Source organism: Coregonus lavaretus (assembly GCF_964263955.1).
Source record: "Coregonus lavaretus genome assembly, chromosome: 35".
Classification (NCBI taxonomy): domain Eukaryota; kingdom Metazoa; phylum Chordata; class Actinopteri; order Salmoniformes; family Salmonidae; genus Coregonus; species Coregonus lavaretus.
In genome coordinates this window covers 8,171,226-8,195,222 of record NC_140022.1, presented here as the reverse complement: position 1 = coordinate 8,195,222, position 23,997 = coordinate 8,171,226, and the positions used below count along the sequence as shown (strand labels likewise).

The 23,997-nt window shown below is 43.9% G+C and overlaps 1 protein-coding gene across 1 annotated transcript in view; it reads right to left on the bottom strand.

The window, feature by feature from the left end:
• LOC311109891 (striated muscle preferentially expressed protein kinase-like) overlaps window positions 1-23,997 on the bottom strand; it is a gene marked incomplete at both ends in the record, with an annotated part of 63,807 nt that extends 39,810 nt beyond the window's left edge. The window contains 4 exons of the mRNA XM_084152908.1: window positions 2,863-2,970; window positions 7,016-7,050; window positions 8,087-8,129; window positions 23,604-23,997. Of these exons, the coding sequence (XP_084009034.1) occupies window positions 2,863-2,970; window positions 7,016-7,050; window positions 8,087-8,129; window positions 23,604-23,997 (580 nt within the window). The remainder of the gene's footprint in view (window positions 1-2,862; window positions 2,971-7,015; window positions 7,051-8,086; window positions 8,130-23,603) is intronic.

Here is a 23,997-nt window from a genome sequence, read left to right as displayed (position 1 = left end):
TCTAACCACTTCTGGGAAAATTGGAAAACACTAAACAAACAACAACACGAAGAGCTATCTATCCAAAACGGAGATGTATGGGTAAACCACTTCTCCAATCTTTTTGGCCCTATAACAGAGAACAAACAGCAAAAAAATATACATGATCAAATGCAAATCTTAGAATCAACTATTAAAGACTACCAGAACCCACTGGATTCTCCAATTACATTGAATGAACTACAGGATAAAATACAAACCCTCCAACCCAAAAAGTCCTGTGGTGTTGATGGTATCCTCAATGAAATGATAAAATATACAGACCACAAATATCAATTAGCTATACTTAAACTCTTTAACATCATCCTTAGCTCTGGCATCTTCCCCAACATCTGGAACCAAGGACTGATCACCCCAATCCACAAAAGTGGAGACAAATTTGACCCCAATAACTACCGTGGGATATGCGTCAACAGCAACCTTGGGAAAATCCTCTGCATTATCATTAACAGCAGACTAGTTCATTTCCTCAGTGAAAACAATGTACTGAGCAAATGTCAAATTGGCTTTTTACCAAATTACCGTACGACAGACCACGTATTCACCCTGCACACCCTAATTGACAAACAAACAAAACAAAACAAAGGCAAAGTCTTCTCATGCTTTGTTGATTTCAAAAAAGCTTTTGACTCAATTTGGCATGAGGGTCTGCTATACAAATTGATGGAAAGTGGGGTTGGGGGAAAAACATACGACATTATAAAATCCATGTACACAAACAACAAGTGTGCGGTTAAAATTGGCAAAAAACACACACATTTCTTTCCACAGGGCCGTGGGGTGAGACAGGGATGCAGTTTAAGCCCCACCCTCTTCAACATATATATCAACGAATTGGCGAGGGCACTAGAACAGTCTGCAGCACCCGGCCTCACCCTACTAGAATCTGAAGTCAAATGTCTTCTGTTTGCTGACGATCTGGTGCTTCTGTCACCAACCAAGGAGGGCCTACAGCAGCACCTAGATCTTCTGCACAGATTCTGTCAGACCTGGGCCCTGACAGTAAATCTCAGTAAGACAAAAATAATGGTGTTCCAAAAAAGGTCCAGTTGCCAGGACCACAAATACAAATTCCATCTAGACACCGTTGCCCTAGAGCACACAAAAAACTATACATACCTCGGCCTAAACATCAGCGCCACAGGTAACTTCCACAAAGCTGTGAACGATCTGAGAGACAAGGCAAGAAGGGCCTTCTATGCCATCAAAAGGAACATAAAATTTGACATACCAATTAGGATCTGGCTAAAAATACTTGAATCAGTTATAGAACCCATTGCCCTTTATGGTTCTGAGGTCTGGGGTCCGCTCACCAACCAAGAATTCACAAAATGGGACAAACACCAAATTGAGACTCTGCATGCAGAATTCTGCAAAAACATCCTCCGTGTACAACGTAAAACACCAAATAATGCATGCAGAGCAGAATTAGGCCAATACCCGCTAATTATCAAAATCCAGAAAAGAGCCGTTAAATTCTATAACCACTTAAAAGGAAGCGATTCCCAAACCTTCCATAACAAAGCCATCACCTACAGAGAGATGAACTTGGAGAAGAGTCCCCTAAGTAAGCTTGTCCTGGGGCTCTGTTCACAAACACAAACAGACCCCACACAGCCCCAGGACAACAACAACAACAACACAACTAGACCCAACCAAATCATGAGAAAACAAAAAGAGAATTACTTGACACATTGGAAAGAACAAACAAAAAAACAGAGCAAACTAGTATGCTATTTGGCCCTAAACAGAGAGTACACAGTGGCAGAATACTTGACCACTGTGACTGACCCAAACTTAAGGAAAGCTTTGACTATGTACAGACTCAGTGAGCATAGCCTTGCTATTGAGAAAGGCCGCCGTAGGCAGACCTGGCTCTCAAGAGAAGACAGGCTATGTGCACACTGCCCACAAAATGAGGTGGAAACTGAGCTGCACTTCCTAACCTCCTGCCAAATGTATGACCATATTAGAGACACATATTTCCCTCAGATTACAGCGATCCACAAAGAATTCGAAAACAAATCCAATTTTGATAAACTCCCTTATCTACTGGGTGAAAAACCACAGTGTGCCATCACAGCTGCAAGATTTGTGACCTGTTGCCACAAGAAAAGGGCAACCAGTGAAGAACAAACACCATTGTAAATACAACCCATATTTATGTTCATTTATTTTCCCATTTGTACTTTAACTATTTGCACATTGTTACAACACTGTATATATACATAATATGACATTTGAAATGTCTTTATTCTTTTGGAACTTCTGAGTGTAATGTTTACTGTTAATATTTATTGTTTATTTCACTTTTGTTTACTATCTACTTCACTTGCTTTGGCAATGTTAACATACGTTTCCCATGCCAATAAAGCCCTTAAATTGAATTGAATTGAAATTGAATTGAATTGAATTGAATTGAAATTGAATTGAGAGAGAGAGAGAGAGAGAGAGAGAGAGAGAGAGAGAGAGAGAGAGAGAGAGAGAGAGAGAGAGAGAGAGAGAGAGAGAGAATGCAACGGCTCCAAGAGGTTACCTGACAGCATGTAGGTCAGTATGTCACATTGTCACACAATTACATCATGGTGTAAAGGATTAAAGGAGTCTGTTATGTCATATATACGTTTCATCCAACGAGTAGGTCCTATGCCAACATACACATAGTGCCATAACCGACAATCAAAATAAAGCCATGCAAACACATGCATTTACTTATTTAATTATGCTTATGTCTTAATCCCGGAAACCTGATTTACCAGACTTGATTAAGGAGGGGCCTTTAAATCACAGATCATGCTCAAGTTATTGAATTAAGTGAATTACCTGCAGGCACTCTACGGCCAGCCTTGTCCTGGTGCCGCCCACCGGGTCCTTCCTTGGTTTCCATGGGTACCTGGGGCTCCGTGGCTTCATCCTCTGTGGTTTCAGAGTCTGAGGGGAGGAAGATGAGGAAGAGGAGGATGAGAAGAAAGCGAGAGAGGAATAAAACAACAGCTGAGTCTGAGTCACGGTGACAAATGACACTTCACTTTCACTTAGCGACAGAGAGGATAATGGGTAATAGAGTTGAGCCTTGGCAGGTCTCCTTCAGAGGTAATACAAGGGGGAGTCACTGAACCGTTCTATAAAGCCAGATGTGGCCTCTCTAGAAATACACTACTAGACTGGTTGAAATACATTTATAGAAATGACCTTCTAGACTGGCTACCAGTCTGTTTTAACTAGGTATGTTACTGGTAATAGAGGCTAGTGCTGAAACCAGACTAGCATCCATTGCATTCCAAACCCATTGGAAGTCTATTGATCCCACAGAAGACAACGTCAATAAGGACCATTATACCCCTTTTAACTGCAAAAGTGCCCTTTAGCCCACTAATTGATGGTGTTTAATATACAGTGGGGAAAAAAAGTATTTAGTCAGCCACCAATTGTGCAAGTTCTCCCACTTAAAAAGATGAGAGAGGCCTGTAATTTTCATCATAGGTACACGTCAACTATGACAGACAAAATTAGAAAAATAAATCCAGAAAATCACATTGTAGGATTTTTAATGAATTTATTTGCAAATTATGGTGGAAAATAAGTATTTGGTCACCTACAAAAGTTTCTCAATACTTTGTTATATACCCTTTGTTGGAAATGACACAGGTCAAACGTTTTCTGTAAGTCTTCACAAGGTTTTCACACACTGTTGCTGGTATTTTGGCCCATTCCTCCATGCAGATCTCCTCTAGAGCAGTGATGTTTTGGGGCTGTCACTGGGCAACACAAACTTTCAACTCCCTCCAAAGATTTTCTATGGGGTTGAGATCTGGAGACTGGCTAGGCCACTCCAGGACCTTGAAATGCTTCTTACGAAGCCACTCCTTCGTTGCCCGGGTGGTGTGTTTGGGATCATTGTCATGCTGAAAGACCCAGCCACGTTTCATCGTCAATGCCCTTGCTGATGGAAGGAGGTTTTCACTCAAAATCTCACGATACATGGCCCATTCATTCTTTCCTTTACACGGATCAGTCGTCCTGGTCCCTTTGCAGAAAAACAGCCCCAAAGCATGATGTTTCCACCCCCATGCTTCACAGTAGGTATGGTGTTCTTTGGATGCAACTCAGCATTCTTTGTCCTCCAAACACGACGAGTTGAGTTTTTACCAAAAAGTTCTATTTTGGTTTCATCTGACCATATGACATTCTCCCAATCCTCTTCTGGATCATCCAAATGCACTCTAGCAAACTTCAGACGGGCCTGGACATGTACTGGCTTAAGCAGGGGGACACATCAGGCAATGCAGGATTTGAGTCCCTGGCGGCGTAGTGTGTTACTGATGGTAGGCTTTGTTACTTTGGTCCCAGCTCTCTGCAGGTCATTCACTAGGTCCCCCCGTGTGGTTCTGGGATTTTTGCTCACCGTTCTTGTGATCATTTTGACCCCACGGGGTGTGATCTTGCGTGGAGCCCCAGATCGAGGGAGATTATCAGTGGTCTTGTATGTCTTCCATTTCCTAATAATTGCTCCGACAGTTGATTTCTTCAAACCAAGCTGCTTACCTATTGCAGATTCAGTCTTCCCAGCCTGGTGCAGGTCTACAATTTTGTTTCTGGTGTCCTTTGACAGCTTTTTGGTCTTGGCCATAGTGGAGTTTGGAGTGTGACTGTTTGAGGTTGTGGACAGGTGTCTTTTATACTGATAACAAGTTCAAACAGGTGCCATTAATACAGGTAACGAGTGGAGGACAGAGGAGCCTCTTAAAGAAGAAGTTACAGGTCTATGAGAGCCAGAAATCTTGCTTATTTGTAGGTGACCAAATACTTATTTTCCACCATAATTTGCAAATAAATTCATAAAAAATCCTACAATGTGATTTTCTGGATTTTTTCCCCTCAATTTGTCTGTCATAGTTGACATGTACCTATGATGAAAATTACAGGCCTCTCTCATCTTTTTAAGTGGGAGAACTTGCACAATTGGTGGCTGACTAAATACTTTTTTTCCCCACTGTATATATTTAATAGATATAAGCACCCTATACATACTTTAACTGTGGCCTTTGATTTGGAGGCCTTGTGCAAATCGTCTCAAAGGAGACAAGTCGATTCAGCGACCTTTAATGAGATCAATAGAGATGTTACACAGAAGCTGACATTTCTGTGAGCGGTAGGGAAGATATTAAGAAAAAACATTAACCATTTAAGAGACTTAAAAGGACATTAGCAATGGGTGAAATACTATAAGAAATTGGGACATGGTCAGAATTCAATGATGTATAGTGCAAAATCCAAAATCCTGTGGAAATGTTGGGAAGAGAGCAATAGACATATTCAAGAGATGGAGAAATCAAATAGATGAATAGAAAATTATAAATAAAGACAGAGAAGAAGAAATGAGTCCAGGCAAACATGGGAGGACCACTTTCACCACAGTAACATGGGAGGACCACTTTCACCACAGTAACATGGGAGGACCACTTTCACCACTGTAACATGGGAGGACCACTTTCACCACAGTAACATGGGAGGACCACTTTCACCACTGTAACATGGGAGGACCACTTTCACCACAGTAACATGGGAGGACCACTTTCACCACAGTAACATGGGAGGACCACTTTCACCACTGTAACATGGGAGGACCACTTTCACCACAGTAACATGGGAGGACCACTTTCACCACAGTAACATGGGAGGACCACTTTCACCACAGTAACATGGGAGGACCACTTTCACCACAGTAACATGGGTGGGCCACTTTCACCACAGTAACATGGGAGGACCACTTTCACCACAGTAACATGGGAGGACCACTTTCACCACAGTAACATGGGAGGACCACTTTCACCACAGTAACATGGGAGGACCACTTTCACCACAGTAACATGGGAGGACCACTTTCACCACAGTAACATGGGAGGACCACTTTCACCACAGTAACATGGGAGGACCACTTTCACCACTGTAACATGGGAGGACCACTTTCACCACAGTAACATGGGAGGACCACTTTCACCACTGTAACATGGGAGGACCACTTTCACCACAGTAACATGGGAGGACCACTTTCACCACTGTAACATGGGAGGACCACTTTCACCACTGTAACATGGGAGGACCACTTTCACCACAGTAACATGGGAGGACCACTTTCACCACAGTAACATGGGTGGGCCACTTTCACCACAGTAACATGGGAGGACCACTTTCACCACAGTAACATGGGAGGACCACTTTCACCACAGTAACATGGGAGGACCACTTTCACCACAGTAACATGGGAGGACCACTTTCACCACAGTAACATGGGAGGACCACTTTCACCACAGTAACATGGGAGGACCACTTTCACCACTGTAACATGGGAGGACCACTTTCACCACAGTAACATGGGAGGACCACTTTCGCCACAGTAACATGGGAGGACCACTTTCGCCACAGTAACATGGGAGGACCACTTTCACCACAGTAACATGGGAGGACCACTTTCACCACAGTAACATCGGAGGACCACTTTCACCACAGTAACATGGGAGGACCACTTTCACCACAGTAACATGGGAGGACCACTTTCACCATAGTAACATCGGAGGACCACTTTCGTCACAGTAACATCGGAGGACCACTTTCACCACAGTAACATCGGAGGACCACTTTCACCACTGGGAGGGCCACTTTCACCACAGTAACATAGGAGGACCACTTTCACCACAGTAACTTCGGAGGACCACTTTCACCACAGTAGCATGGGAGGACCACTTTCGCCACAGTAACATGGGAGGACCACTTTCACCACAGTAACATGGGAGGACCACAGTATCTTGGCTTGTAGATGTAACAAAAATCAACAAATAGTCCCCTAGCACATTGATATGGCAAATCAATAATAAAAAAAGAGAGAGAGAGAGAGAGAGAGAGAGAGAGAGAGAGAGAGAGAGAATGGACACGACTGAAAGAGAGTGAGGTAGAAAACAAGACAAGACTGGTTTACCATAGCTTTGCTTTCGGCAGGAGCGGAAAACTTCGCTTCCATAGTGGCAGCAAGAGAGGGCAGACGGGAGAGCACAGTTACTATAGAAACCACCATCTCTCTCACCCACACGACCAATTGGCTCCATACCCATTAGAGTCTAAAATCACCAGCCCAACTGCCAACCCTGACACATACGCTTAGATAGCCTACTGCTGGAGCCTGCTGAGGAAGAGGCAAACAAATGGGTTATGCCTCATTTCACTGTCATGTTGCTTTGGATAACAGTATCTGCTAAATGACAGAACAAGGGGTAAATGTGAAATAGACAATAACAGTGATCATACAGTTTTAACAGTACATTTCCTTGTGTATTTGTATTCAACCAACTGTACCAAGTGGGATGGGACTAAATAGCTGGACACACACTGTGCGAGAGATATCGACTCAGCAATATGAGAGGCTGTATTTCAAAATGTCTTGCTGCAATATACACCGTGGATTAGATTAACTGTTGGGTGGAAATATGATTTGGAAAAGGAGCTATGAGCATTTCTGTTTGACTGAGATTCCAGATGTAATGCTATACAACTAAGACCCTCAGAAATGATTCATTCTGTGATGTTATGCAGAGATACAACAATATGGTTACAAGAAAATTGCTTGTGGGGGCGGAGGAGAGGCATTCTGACAGCTAAATAATAAAAAAGCCCACAGTCTTTTTCCTAGCAGCAATTAAAACATTAAACATGCATGAATACTCTGTACTAAATCAGTTTTTTAAAAACAAATACCTTTTTTAATACAGAAAGTGTTAAGTGGTTCTCAGATACGACAACAAGCTAAATATGGACAGTAAAACTCAGTTTCTGTGTAATAACTATGTATTAATAACTGTGTAATAACCATTATTAAATGTGTAATAACTATTATTAACTGTGTTTATTACTAAGTAATAACTGTAATAACCATTATTAACTGTGTAATAACAATTATTAACTGTGTAATAATTATTATTAACTGTGTAATTACTTTTATTAACTGTGTAATTACTAAGTAATAACTGTGTAATAACTCATACAGCAAACACACCATGGGTGAACCTTCCAAACGTCTTGGTAGAGTGTCCGGTCCTCTGAAATAGTAGAGAGATACAGAGTTGCATGATTCAAACCAGCAAAAAGTACAACAGTCATGACACTTAATGAGTTATTGAAATCAGAGGATTCAATTTTTGTCCAAATCCACACAAAAAAGGCTCAAACAAGAGAAGAAGCTCATATCTCAAACTCCATACCACATCCTTACAACCTAACCTAAAAAAACTACACACTAATAACTTGATAAGTCATTACTTCCAATGACTCCTATAACCTTTAGCATTTTCCTGACCAACCATCGATCAGGACCTTGGAAAGCTCACAGAGAGCTCAATGGAATGACTCATTACAGTGCAGAGACACAGAAAACCCTGAAGTCAGAGCAAAGTAATGATTCAGCTGCTAGATCAATCAGCCTGCTCTGCTCTCTAAGTACCATGCCTACTGCTATTTGCCAGCCAGAGCCTGTTGATGAAGTGTTGCCTGGTTGCCACAGTGAGACAAAAATGACCGAAGCAACTAGAAGCGTCCATTGTCAATCTCCCGTTCATGATTATAGGGGCCTCTAGGCAATCATATCAGGACATACAGATGTAGGATCTTAGTTTGAGCCAATTTGCTATAGAAGGAAAATAATCCTGCAGCAACAGGAAATATTCATTATTATGTGGATTATAATATTAATATTCATTATAATGTTAATATTATTATATTAATGGAAATGTTTTGTAGGGGTAGATACATTTTTCGTTAGGGCTAAGTCTGACAATTGAAAGTGGAAATTACAAACTTTAGAAGCCTTTTTAAACCTTGAATAGACTACAAGTTTGCATCTCAGCAACAAAAGAGTGATCAAATTAAGATCCTACATCTGTAGCAGGCAGAAACAGGCACAAACTGTATTTCTGCGCAGTAAAGGCTTCTGGCTTGGCAAGGCTGGTTAATCACTGGGCACCATAGTTTCCTCAAAGCTCTATACAGTTTATGCCAGAGTTTGAAGTGGATATTTCACAAGGTTTATATTGTTATATTGTTATTTCTGAATATAGACTGTGTCGTACATACCACATAATTGTACTTGGTCATCTGGTGCTACATATCAGTTGTCTGCACTGTGGCCCAGTGACACACTTCTCTGTTCTTGACAGATCACATTTGGGATAAACCCAATGTCAAATCCAAAATCTTAGAATATCAGACATTCTCTGTCAGGATACATATTGTAGAGCACACATATGCTAATTAGCATAACATGTGTTATAAATTGAACATTTATAATATAAATGGAGAAGAAAGAACTGTTTGACCGTGAAATTATTCCGAAAGCTGATTTTCCACCCATCTCCCAAACCCATCTTGCCACCAGCTAACAGAATGTGACATTGTCCCCTGGAGTGGCATTCTTTGTTACCATGTCATGTGGAACTGGAAAGCATACCCTCTGTGCCACAGGCCATTAGAACCCAGAGGACACTGAGGACATTATTCCACACAGAGAACTATACTACAAATTACCTACTGTACAGACCTGGATTCATTAACCTATAGCAACAAAGACCTGTGCTTACTGATAAACCGGTAAAAGGGTGGGGCAACAAAGTATGTATCCTTCTCCTCTTTGTTCTAGTAATTTATCACATTATAGCTCTGTAGTAGTCCATGAGAAAACGGCTTAGATAAGAGCACACACTAACTGTATAAAAGCAAGTGTCTGAAAGGTAAAGACTAACCTGGAACCTCTTCTTGGACCAGATTTTCTTCATGTCTAGAAGTAGCGTCTCTCTCTCTCTCTCCTACTCTCTCTCGATGCCCTCCTCTCGGTTGCAGATTACCTGTGGCACTTGCTCAGCAAAACATTACTGCTGCGATCCTACGCAAACGGAGTGTGGGGCAACAACAATAATTCTCACACAAACAATGTAAATAGATGGAGCTCTCTTCACGCGCGTGGGTGTTTATAATCCTCTGGTCTGGATGAGATGAGGAAAGTTACAATCCACAAGATCCAGGTGTCTTTGTGTGAGAGTGAGAGTGTTTATCCGCCAAGGTGAGTGGCATCACTCTGGTTATTAGGATATTCAATTATTGCATCTGAGCTCCTAGAGTGTGCGGCTTTCCTTTTCTTTTTCGAGTGGCATCACTCTGACATACCACACTATGCTCTGACTGCTGCCGGAGGAGAAAATGTTCAGCTGAACGCTGACACAAGCCGAGCCGGTCTCCATCCCCTCCGACCCATCCCTCCCTCCCTCCTTCAGGCCCTCCTCGGAGCAACAGCAGCCAGCCAGAGAGGAACAGATTGAGACCCCAACCCGTGAGGACAACAACAGTGGAGAGATGTGATCCGCAGGAAGGAAAACAACCTGCTCCTCTAAACCATCCTCTCTGTCTCCTCTCTCTCTGACACAGCGCCAGCAGCAGCAGGAGGAGAGAAGAGAGAGAGAGCAGACAAAGAGAGAGTAGAGGGGAGACACAGAGGGAGCAGGAGAGAGAGAAATACAGACCAATAGAGAGGGAGGGAGAATAGAGACAGACCAATAGAGAGGGAGGGAGAATAGAGACAGGCCAATAGAGAGGGAGGGAGAACAGAGACAGACCAATGGAGAGGGAGGGAGAATAGAGACAGACCAATAGAGAGGGAGGGAGAATAGAGTGGGAAATAGAATCAGAGAAACAGAGCTCCCTCAGTTCTGTTGACATCATAAACCCACAGTTGACGTGTGCCCCGCTTCCAACCCCGCCCTCCCCAAAATCCAAATCCTTAATCCAAACTGACTCTTTTTTTGTGATCCCTCTCTCCTCTCCTCCTCTGCTATATTCTCCTCAGCCCCAGTATCTTCACAGAGGAGAGGAAGAATGCAGCCTTCAGAAAAACAGCCTCCCCACCCCCCAAGGCATCAATTATACATTCATGGTCCATGTCTGTGACGTTCTGCTAATCTGACACCACGATAAATAGCAATCAGTTATTTGCACCAGTGAACAGAGCAGAATTTCCCCTCTCCATTTCTCTATCTCTGCTCCAGCTCTGTCCCCAACACTATACACATGGTGCAGAGATAGATTAGCTTGATGGCTAGCTGGTGCAACATACAAGCTGTGCATGCCAGTCTCTGACAGATACACAAATCAACAGGAACAACAAACACCATGGATGCAAACAACTCTTCATCCCTCCCCCATCACCTCGCCTCATGCATCTCCAGAAAGAAGGGATTTGACCGAGTTTGGGAAACCCTGTTTAGTGTGTCAGTAGGTCAGAGTGTGTGAGGGACATGGAGTCTTAACCATCAATAAATGATGTGGGAAAAGATGATGATGTCTTTCTATTCTGCCTCCCCGTTCTACAGTTCTCACAGGAATAATCATCAACTATAAATAACAGATCATGAAACAAACAGATGTTGTGAAAGGAATTAGGGAATGAGGAAAGAGGAACGGTGAAGAGCACACTTCATCCTCCCACTGATATCACCTGACACTACAAATCCTCCCTTCTTATTACAGGCCTGTCACACACACACACACACACACACACACACACACACACACACACACACACACACACACACACTGCATAATGTATTGTTCTCTCAGACACATCTGTGTCGTCCACACCACATCCATCAAATTCATTTAAATATAATAACAGGCGGACCCAGATCTCATTGTAAAAACCTCCCAGCCATCCATAAACTAGATTGGGCATTTTTGCAGATTTAGGCCAAATCTTTCACACTGCTATGGACTGCTATGCTGAGCAATCCACTTATTTAACGTTGTTACGTGAGACATGTTACTGTTTATGGGTCTGCAACACAGAATCAATACCCAGGGGATATTACCACATGCCCATAAATCAGAGAAAGCCAACCATTCACAGACGTCGCAACAGATGAGCCTTTTTGTAGCTAAAGCCTCCATTGATTGCAATAATGTTGTTTATTTACCCATTTGGCTGTTTCTAAGTAAGTGAATGCGCCTTAATACAAAAAAATACAGTGTTCCTGTTTTCTCAAAAGCTGCCTCAATAGCTATAAGCCTTCTCTTTCTTTCCTTCCTTCCTTCCTTCCTTCCTTCCTTCCTTCCTTCCTTCCTTCCTTCCTTCCTTCCTTCCTTCCTTCCTTCCTTCCTTCCTTCCTTCCTTCCTTCCTTCCTTCCTTCCTTCCTTCCTTCCTTCCTTCCTTCCTTTCCTCCTTCCTTCCTTCCTTCCTTCCTTTCTTTCCTCCCTCCGGCTCCCTCCATCCCTCTTCATCCCTCCCATCACCTCGCCTCATGCATCTCCAGAAAGAAGGGATTTTCTCCGGCACTGAGTAATCAATACCAAGGCTCTCTATGCGATACAGGATACACCACTATAGTCATATTCACTCGACCGGGATCAATATGTCCCCGGACCAATCATAACACTGCCTTCTAGTACAGCTGTCCAATGAAAATCCAAGAAGCAGGTATCAAAGCTACAATACGTTGTCAGACAAATGACCTAAGGGCGATTCAGTTAAACAGTGGCTTGCGAAAGTATTCACCCCCCTTGGCATTTTTCCTATTTTGTTGCCTTACAACCTGGAATTAAAATTGATTTTTTGGGGGTTTGTATAATTTGATTTACACAACATGCCTACCACTTTGAAGATGCAAAATATGTTTTTTTGTGAAACAAACAAGAAATAAGACAAAAAAACTGAAAACTTGAGCGTGCATAACTCTTCACCCCCCAAAAGTCAATACTTTGTAGAGCCACCTTTTGCAGCAATTGCAGCTGCAAGTCTCTTGGGTTATGTCTCTATAAGCTTGGCACATCAAGCCACTGGGAGTTTTGCCCATTCTTCAAGGCAAAACTGCTCCAGCTCCTTCAAGTTGGATGGGTTCCGCTGGTGTACAGCAATCTTTAAGTCATCCCACAGATTCTCAATTGGATTGATGATTAGGCCATTCCAAGACATATCAATATTTCCCCTTAAACCGCTCAAGTGTTGCTTAGGGTCATTGTCCTGCTGGAAGGTGAACCGCCGTCCCAGTCTCAAATCTCTGGAAGACTGAAACAGGTTTCCCTCAAGGATTTCCCTGTATTTAACACCATCCATCATTCCTTCAATTCTGACCAGTTTCCCAGTCCCTGCCGATGAAAAACATCCCCACAGCATGATGCTGCCACCACCATGCTTCACTGTGGGGATGATGTTCTCGGGGTGATGAGAGGTGTTGGGTTTGCGCCAGACATAGTGTTTTCCTTGATGGCCAAAAAGCTCAATTTTAGTCTCATCTGACCTGAGTACCTTCTTCCATATGTTTGGGGAGTCTCCCACATGCCTTTTGGCGAACACCAAACGTGTTTGCTTATTTTTTTCTTTAAGCAATGGCTTTTTTTCTGGCCACTCTTCCGTAAAGCCCAGCTCTGTGGAGTGTACGGCTTAAAGTGGTCCTATGGACAGATACTCCAATCTCTACTGTGGAGCTTTGCAGCTCCTTCAGGGTTATCTTTGGTATCTTTGTTGCCTCTCTGATTAATGCCCTCCTTGCCTGGGCCGTGGGTTTTGGTTGGCGGCCCTCTCTTGGCAGGTTTGTTGTAGTGCCATATTCTTTCCATTTTTTAATAATGGATTTAATGGTGCTCCGTGGGATGTTCAAAGTTTCTGATATTTTTTTTATAACCCAGCCCTGATCTGTACTTCTCCACAACTTTGTCCCTGACCAGTTTGGAGAGCTCCTTGGTCTTCATGGTGCCGCTTGCTTGGTGGTGCCCCTTGCTTAGTGGTGTTGCAGACTCTGGGGCCTTTCAGAACAGGTGTATATATACTGAGATCATGTGACAGATCATGTGACACTTAGATTGCACACAGGTGGACTTTATTTAACTAATTATGTGACTTCTGAAGGTAATTGGTTGCACCAGATCTTATTTAGGGGCTTCATAGCAAAGGGGGTGAATACATATGCACGCATCACTTTTACGTTATATATTTTCTAGAAATTGTAGATATTTTTTTTTCATTTCACTTCACCAATTTGGACTATTTTGTGTATGTCCATTACATGAAATCCAAATAAAAATCTATTTAAATTACAGGTTGTAATGCAACAAAATAGGAAAGCAACAAAATAGGAAAAACGCCAAGGGGGATTAATACTTTTGCAAGACACTGTATCACAGTAAGTCACCATAGTAAAATAAAAAATAAAAAATAGGTCATTTAGCAGTCGCTCTTATCCAGAGCGACTTACAGGAGCAATTAGGGTTAAGTGCCTTGCTCAAGGGCACATCGTCAAATGAAAATAAATGGAAAAAGCCTGACTCCCATGCAGATATCAATTTGCTGCTGCAATACAATAGCAAACATACCATTTACTCTACTTGAATTAGCTTACAACAATGAGAAACAGAGCAGACTTCATGGAAGCCCATTGATTTTGTGACAGAGGGGGGTTTCAGTGGCGCAGCTCTGATGAACACTCAGCAGGCTGGCAACTCTATCAGAGTTTATCTGGCATTAGCTCCCTGAGGTAGAAAACAGACCCCGGTGTGGGCGCATCTTAATCAAGTTGGTTTTTTATTAATGAGTCACTTTTCGCTACAGGTTCAACCACAGGACACCGTCATACCCAACAGAGGAACTTAGAGCCTTCTCCAAAACACTTTAGTCACAACCCATATCTAGACGTTTGCTGGGAAAGACAAGGTAATCATTCCTCTTGCCCTGAGGTTTCCCCGTTAGTTTCCATTTGCCCGGTCTAGTTAGAGAAAACTTGCCACTGGGCACAGACGTCAGTTCAACGTCTAGTTTTGATTTATATTTGGTTGAGTTGTTAACTAACATGAATTCAATGTGAAATCAACCAAAAAATATCACCCTGTCATTGGATTTAGGTTAAATGTTTGGTGAAAAAAAGACAAAATTCCTTTAGGTTGATGACTTTTTGCAAATCCAATCAGTTTTCCACTTTCATTCAACATTTTGGGGTTGAAATGACGTGGAAACAACGTTGATTCAACAATTTTTTCCCCAGTGGGTTTGTACATTCTACTACTGTAATACCCTTTTAATACAACAGAACCCGTTCAATTCTTGTAAACGTAGCTCAGAGTCAGACCCTGTGGTGATACAGGATGGTATAGAGGCCCATGCCCCGATTACAGACATAGTGACATGTCTGTACTGACGACCATAAAGAAACCTGAACCTATCACCTAATCCTGGCCCCCTCCAGGCCTCAGACCATGTGACTGACGCCAAACTAGAGAGAAGGAACATAAACAAGGACAAGCGCCAGGCCAAACACAGAGGCACCTCATCTCATGCTCCGGGGTCAAAGTTCCCCTAGGTACTGATCTAGGATCATCTTTCCTCACCTGACAAAATAGGTCAGTTCCCTTGATGTGGCAATACATCGTGGTCCGTGACCATGCACTGTGATATATTCTGGGAATGTAATGTGATTTCACGTCACAAAGATGCCTCTTGCTAGCTTATCTCATTCTCTAGGTCTGGTCTATGTTAGCCACAGGACTGGATAGGGGACTGGGGTGATAAAGAGAGGCAGAGAGAGGGAGGGGGGGAAGAGAGAGAATGAGAGAGGGGGGAGGGGGGCAGAGAGAGAGAGAGCGTGAGAGAAAAAGAGAGAGATACTATGAGATACTCTATGTCTACAGTATGGACTAAAATTAGGAGGTACTGTATCTACCATGTGACCAGACAGACAGGCAGTCGGGCTGACAGATACACAGACAACTGGGGTTCAATGGGGGCCGACCCTCACTGGTGGGAGATAATGTATTTACAACTACAACCCACAGCTGAAATTTAGTATTTGATGAAGTATTGCAATATTATCATTTGAATGAATGTACTATCTAGTATGTGCTGTAGATAGTACAGTAATTTTATGTATGCAATGCCCAGTCATTTTTCTCAGCGTCTGTTAATTGTTGAGAGCCTAGAAAAATAGACTATCCTCAGAGGCAGTAATCTTGCGTATCTAGATGTCATCATCGGGGGATGCTGTGAATAGCCTGCTCATTGGATGAGTATTATTGGTTTGCACTGGAAGCCTGTCAGCCAGCCAACACCTGTTAGGTTTGAAACATCCTGGTCCCCAACTAGAATTAGAAGAATAGGTCAATGGCGTTGTACATTTAAATATTCTATAAGAAGGTAGTCTTAATAACGTGACCAATAAGGAATGGAAGAGAATGGACAGAGTAGGAAATATCTGTCTGATGTGCTCTTCTGTGTCTGTTGTGACATCATCATTGTCCCATCCTTCTTTGATTCAGACTTCGTCACAGTAAGCACAACAACGTCAGACTTTCATAAGATAATAGATAGCTGAATAATAACAAATAGCCCAGACACTTCTCATGATTTCCATGTGGTTGGTTAGAAAGAGTTCTCACACTCACCTTTGGGTTTCTTTCTCCTGGGGCCAGTCACACTGTCCCTCACACTTCTCAAAGCCTTCCGAGCATCCAGATACTCCTTCTTTAGCATGGCTCCAGTTGATATCTGTCTCACTCTCTTATTCTTTTAACATTAGGTCTCTCAGATGTGTACTCCTCCTGATCGAACTTTCCTCTTCTTGTCAAACTCTCAAATCACCATCAAATCACAATCTAAGCCCATTCCTCTTCACTTGACACTTCTTCCTGGTTTTACCCTCAAATCATGACCTCAGTGAGGTAAGGATTACTTATTTCAAATTGGCCACTTCTCCTTAGTTGGAATGTGTATCCCAATCGCATGGAGGCAAGGATGAATATGACATCCTTAAAATGGCTTCTCCTCCCAGACTCCTAGATGTCCTGTCTTCGTCATGGCCAGGGTGAGGACATATTCCTTAACATGGCTGCCTCAATGCTCCTGATGGTTCCCTCTGCCTCCCTCGGGCCCTATCTCTCTCTCTCTCCTGTTCCCCCTTAGTCTAACACAACAACACCAAGCCCAGTGGTCTATTTCGAGTGGGGTATTGTAAACCCCCTGTTACCCCTCCTCTGTACCCCTACAGTGGACCTGCCCTCCTGTAATAAGGAGATTACAGACAAGACTGAAACGACCTTTACTGTCCTGTCTGTTGCTCTGCTTGGACTGAGAAACCCCCTACTAGTGACAGACTGAAGAAGGCTTAGGTCTTAACATTTGTGCATGATCCCATGATGCATTGAAACAGAATCTGAACTCATTAAAGAACTGAGAAAGCTTGAACACAACTTATTGAGCGGGAGTTGTTTACATTTCTGTCTGTTTTGACAGCCAATGAATATGGCAAAGACATCGTTGTCAGTTGTGAACAACTTCAAAAAGCTGCTTTAAAGCTGGAATCCTTAATGGTGAAACTGCCACTTCTGTTTAGTCTCGAAAACCTGTCCCTAGGCAACACAGTGATTAGGGTCTGGTTTCAATGATAGACTCTTTTGGCACAGAGGAAGTATGTCACTGCCTACGTCGATAAAGGAAAAAAATCACAAGCCAGACATGCCAGAACGTCACGATTCAAAACCAACGTTTGCAGGCAAAACCTTTGCAGTGGTTTTAGTTAAGGTAGTTGATGGAATTAAGCCACTTGCAAAATGCCCTCATTAAAACTAACCTCTGTGATCTCCATATTGCTAGCTACTATTTTGTATTTTATTCAAGCAGATAAAGTAGTGACGTAGGCAGTGACGTAGTTCCTCTATGTCAAAACAGTCCATCATTGAAACCAGACCCTAGTCACTGTGTTGCATAGGGTCGTGTTTTCGAGACTAACATCTGTTTGAGATATTACAACAACATACAAGTTACTGCAAACAACAAAAAACGTTTTTTCCCCTCTGACATCACTGCACTTGCGATAGAACAACAGAATGTACTGCCATTTTTTTTTACAATGCTACTGAACTTGCCTCCCCTCCGTTTAATCAACAAAACAACAACAAAGGCTCTGGCCAGTGGTATAAAGTATTTAAGTACACATACTTTAAGATACTACTTAAGTCGTTTTTGGGGTATCTGTACTTTACTTTACTATTTATATTTTTGACAACTTTTACTTTTACTCCACTACATTCTTAAGGAAAATAATGTTTTTTTTACTCCCTACATTTTCCCTGACACCCAAAAGTACTCGTTACATTTTTTATGCTTAGCAGGACTGGAAAATGGTCCAATTCACACACTTATCAAGAGAACATCCCTGGTCATCCCTACTGCCTCTGATCTGGTGGACTCACTAAACACAAATGCTTCGTTTGTAAATAATGTCTGAGTGTTGGAGTGTGCCCCTGGCTATCCATAAATTTAAAAAACAAGAAAATCTTGCTGTCTGGTTTGCTTAATATAAAGAATTTTAAATGATGTATACTTTTACTTTTACTTTTGATACTTAAGTATATTTTAGCAATTAATTTTTATACTTAATTATACTTAAAACCAAATACTTTTAGAATTTTTCTGAAGTAGTATTTTACTGGGTGACTTTCATTTTCTATTAAGGTATCTTTACTTTTACTCCAGTATGACAATTGGGTACTTTTTCCACCACTGGCTCTGGGGGCGAACATTGGCGCTGTTTCCCCTAAAGCCGATTCAATCTTTAAAGAACTATAAAAAATAGAGGTGAACTTTTGAATGACGGACCAAAAACTGTATCACTGACAGGCTAAAAACACATGTACAGAGTGTGCTGGTGGACTACATTACATTCTAAATCTGAACGTGATTGTTCACCACTATGTCTGACATCACTAAATCGGTCTCCTGCTTGAGGATCTCAAATGTTAGACACATGGACCATATGCTGGAGTGCATATATACCCACTTACAGTGTGAGTCTGAGACATGGGCCTATAACTGCACAGTAAATATATTCTAAGGCTGGGAATCCACCCTGTCAACTTGTCACAGGGTCGTTAAATTGCAGTAGAGTTCTGGTTAGCATAGAATAGCTAGCCACACTGAAACTCCCTAGATCCACAAGGACACAGGCGTTGACAGTCACTATATTTGGCATAACCAACCGTAGTTGTGGAATATGGGCCAGAGCCGGAGGAGGATCAAGTTCAAGTCCTCCCAAGCATGGAACTATCCATGTACTGTTGCATTCTGGTTTCCCTCCCAGAGTAACAAAATGGCAAGGTTTTGAGAGGTCAGTCTAAGACCATGCATGTTTGGTAACTTGAAGGGGGTTTACATAAGGCATTCATAACACCTTTATGCATGTTTCATATAGTTTAAATACCATGGCAGCTAAAATGTCAGCTAAAATTCCAGTTACTTGGATAGAGCTTAGAGAAACATTATGTAACCTTTGGGGTGGTCTACACCATTAAACATCTATAAGAGTTGTAATGTCCCGTGGACAGATTCTCGTGCACAGATGAAATGGCGAGAATCTGTCAAGGCTCACGTAGAATTATGTGATTACGAGCAGCAATAGTTCCTGGTTTGGGTTTTCGTTGTTGATTTTTGAAAAAATGAGGAAGGGGAGAAGGCGGTGCTTAAAAGGGTGCAGTGATTTTCAAGCCTGTAGATTCCAGTAGATTCCACAGCCACAAAGTCAAAATTGTCTGTATCGTAAAAATTAATGAAAGCCAAATTTGCCCATAATAAACACTTGTGAAATTAGCGGAAGGGAGGGGTTTGGCTGAGAGTTTCCGTTTGCGAGGGAGGAGACTTCACTTCCTTCCATTGCACAAAGGTAATCACAATTGTTAACAGCATTTCCCCAGAAGTAAAACAGCAAATGACACATTTTCGCGAGAGGATTTTACTTCTGGGTAACCAAGATTATAAGAGTTGTAAAATCATTGAATGTGTGAGGGGGGTTACATTTACAGAATGAACCCATGTCAAGTCATTGAAGTGAGTCAGTGGTCAAAGCGTAAACACTACTGAGCCAAATATGATGTGTCAAAAAGTAACACGGCCACAGACTGGTGGTTTGTTGTGGCATGGTCAGTACTGACCAGCCATATGGAGCTTTTTGACTTCTTAAAGGGCTAGCCTCAAAAAATACCAAAATGTGATGCGTCAAGTCTTTTCTACATGCATCTATTACAAGAAAAAACACACATACACTTCCTCTATCCATTTCTATACCTATATCTCCCACCCCTCAACCCCCATTCTCTCTCTCTCTCTCTCTCTCTCTCTCTCCCTCATTCTCTCCCTCCCTTCCTTCCTCCCTCCCTCCCTCCCTCCCCCCCTGCATCCCTCCATCTCACTTTCATCATGCTGACTGTGATTGAGTGTGACTGTCCGTAGTCTCAGCCCCACTGTGGCACTGTGGTGTTGCTATAATTACTTGTGATGTGTACTGGTGCAACAGGAGAGCCTGATGGCATCCACACATCTCTGGAACAAGAGCCCCCTGGCCCATACCATGCCACAAATAAGAGAGGAGGAGATAGAGGGGAGGGAGATAACGACACGGGGGTCTGGGGGCAGGGAAGAGAGAGAGAGAGAGAGAGAGAGAGAGAGAGAGAGAGAGAGAGAGAGAGAGAGAGAGAGAGAGAGAGAGAGAGAGAGAGAGAGAGAGAGAGAGAGAGAGAGAGAGAGAGAGAGAGAGAGAGAAAATGGTTCTGAGAGCATGGTCATGGTGGGAGACAGATGGCCACAAGCCAGGATGAATTTCACCAGGAGGGAGAGCGACAGAGACCCAGGGAAAAGGAGGGAGAGAGACAGAGAGACCCAACAGGAGGAGAGAGACAGAGAGACCCAACAGGAGGAGGGAGACAGAGAGACCCAACAGGAGGAGGGAGACAGAGAGACCCAACAGGAGGGAGAGACACAGAGACCCAACAGGAGGGAGAGACACAGCGACCCACCAGGAGGAGAGAGACACAGAGACCCACCAGGAGGGAGAGACACAGCGACCCACCAGGAGGGAGAGACACAGCGACCCACCAGGAGGAGAGAGACACAGAGACCCACCAGGAGGGAGAGAGACACAGAGACCCACCAGGAGGGAGAGACACAGAGACCCACCAGCAGGGAGAGACACAGAGACCCACCAGGAGGGAGAGAGACACAGAGACCCACTAGGAGAAGAGAGACACAGACACCCACCAGGAGGGAGAGACACAGAGACCCACCAGGAGGGAGAGAGACACAGAGACCCACCAGGAGGGAGAGACACAGAAACTCACCAGGAGGGAGAGACACAGAGACCCAACAGGAGGAGAGAGACACAGAGACCCACCAGGAGGGAGAGACACAGAGAACCACTAGAGAGGGGAGAGAGGTGAGGAGAAACGACAGGGGCTAGAGAGGGGAGAGAGGTGAGGAGAAACGACAGGGGCTAGAGAGGGGAGAGAGGGGAGGGAGGATGAACAGGGGCTAGAGAGGGGCGAGAGGTGAGGGAGGATGGACAAAGGCTAGAGAGGGGAGAGAGGTGAGGGAGGATGAACAGGGGCTAGAGAGGGGAGAGAGGTGAGGGAGGATGGACAGGGGCTAGAGAGGGGAGAGAGGTGAGGGAGGATGAACAGGGGCTAGAGAGGGGAGAGAGGTGAGGGAGATGGACAGGGGCTAGAGAGGGGAGAGAGGTGAGGGAGGATGAACAGGGGCTAGAGAGGGGAGAGGGGTGAGGGAGGATGGACAGGGGCTAGAGAGGGGAGAGAGGTGAGGGAGATGGACAGGGGCTAGAGAGAGGAGAGAGGTGAGGGAGGTGGACAGGGGCTAGAGAGGGGAGAGAGGTGAGGGAGGATGAACAGGGGCTAGAGAGGGGAGAGAGGTGAGGGAGATGGACAGGGGCTAGAGAGGGGAGAGAGGTGAGGGAGATGAACAGGGGCTAGAGAGGGGAGAGAGGTGAGGGAGGATGAACACCTAAGAAGAGGTGAACAGAGATAAGTAATCAGAGAGAAGGAGAGAGGAGGAGAGGGCTGAGGAGAGAGGGGAAAGGAGAGTGGGGGAGAGGGCTGAGGAGAGAGGGGGAGAAGAGTGGAGTGAAAGGGAGTGAAGGTATGGGGGCAGAAATTGATAAGCAGAGATTATCTGGCGAAGGCCAAAGACGTCCCCAGGAAAGGGAGAGAGGGGAGAGGAGTATGGTGGAAAAGAAGGGCAGAGGAAGAGAGAGAGAGAGATCAAGAGAGAGAGGTGGGAAGAATGAAAACCAATAAAAGAAGAAATAGAAGAATAGAGAGAGGGGGGAGTGAGCGAGAGCTGAAAGGGAGGATAAAGAAGACGAGAGGTGGAGTGAGTGAGTTAGAGGCCGATCCATCTCTCTCAGGTTTCAGTTGACTGTCTGTTACTGTGTGAGTGTATGGTGTCATAACTCCCACCCTCAGCAAAGGAGCCCTCCAAAGCATTCTAATTATAGCTAGTATCTTATGAAACAAGGGGAGCAGGGTAATGCTTTCGGCTTCACCACACACACAAAGTACAAAAAGTTTCCTTCATCGTATCGTCTTCCCTTTAATAGCGTTCTCACCGTAATATTGTGGCCTGAGTCCCAAATGGATTCCTATTTCCGTAATTGGGGAGGACGGGCTCGTGGTAATGGCTGGTTTCCATGTGTTTGATGCCATTCCATTGACTCTGTTCCAGCCATTATTATGAGCCATCCTCCCTCAGCAGCCTCCACTGCCACTATATAGGGAGTAGGGTGCAATTTGGGACACAGACAGATATTGTGTTGGATGGCATTGGGTTGTGGGACACTAAGTGTAGAGCTCCAGTTACAACTGTTAATTCTCTCAGGAAGGCAGGCAGCACTGCACTTGTGATGTGGTCCAGACTAAAGACATGGCCTTTACTGACTGGCGAGCCACATAGCATTCGTCTGATTCCTTTATTAGATTTCTTAAAGGGACAGCTCTGCAGGCCCAAATGTGATACTGTAAATACACAAATAAATGTAAAATTATCAAATAAATATATTTACAGTCATTCAAATTGAGTAATCTCTCTCTCTCTCCCTTTCTCCCTCTCACTCTCTCTCTATCTATCTCTCAGTTACACCCTGGACAAAATGGCCGCCATATCACTTCCAGTTGCTCCAAACTGCAAAACAACAACAATCATCCAACCAGGGGTCAGAAGGTGAAGGGTTCAACTGTTAAAAGATCACAGCGACAGATGACAAGGGGGTCACACCAACCCCATCCTAAACCGCTACGTCTCCATTTAGACTGAGGAGCCAAATTTAACCTCACCCCTCTCAAGACAAGTGTTGCTAGCTGACGGGTGCTACAGCAGAAGTCGTTTTGAAAGAGCAGGGTTGAAGTACTTTTGAAAGAGCAAGGGTTTTCTAGAGTGTAATGGACAGCTATTTGAGATGGAATTAAATAAATATACCACCTGCAAACCTGTTGTGGACATTGTTGTTGGTTGCATCAATTACTGTGCAGGTGTACTTTTGTAAAGATTGGTCCTTTGCTTACCAAGCAACTTAGAAATAATAGCTGGATAACAGATGTTCCCCTGCATGCTTTCCTCATAGACTTACACAATGTTTCATGAGGGTTGTCCCCATGTTCCACTAATTAGCAAACACAGATTAATCATAACGTTGTCCCAACATTTCCCCAACGTTACCTTCTCCCAGGTCCATAACGGCAAGCAGGGCGCTGCTCTGGGCCTCCCCCAGGCAGTTGCTGGCCACGCAGGTATAGAGACCCGCGTCACTGGCCTTGCAATCCCTGATCCACAGACCCCCAACATCCTGCTCCCCAGGCGGGGCCAGGAGATCATTGTTACGGTACCAGCACAGAGAGGGGGCAGGTTGACCCCCCACAGACACCCTCAGGCGGATATCACACCCTGTCCCCACTGCAGCCTTGCGGACCTTACGCAGGAACACCGGCGGGGTGGGACCTGGGTCCCCTGTGTCCAGAACTACCTGGTCCTGGGAAACTTTGACCCGTTTGGAGGGGGTACCAGGACTGAGATGTGTGCCGCCTTCCGCCATTTTCTTTGGATTGGTGCTCAT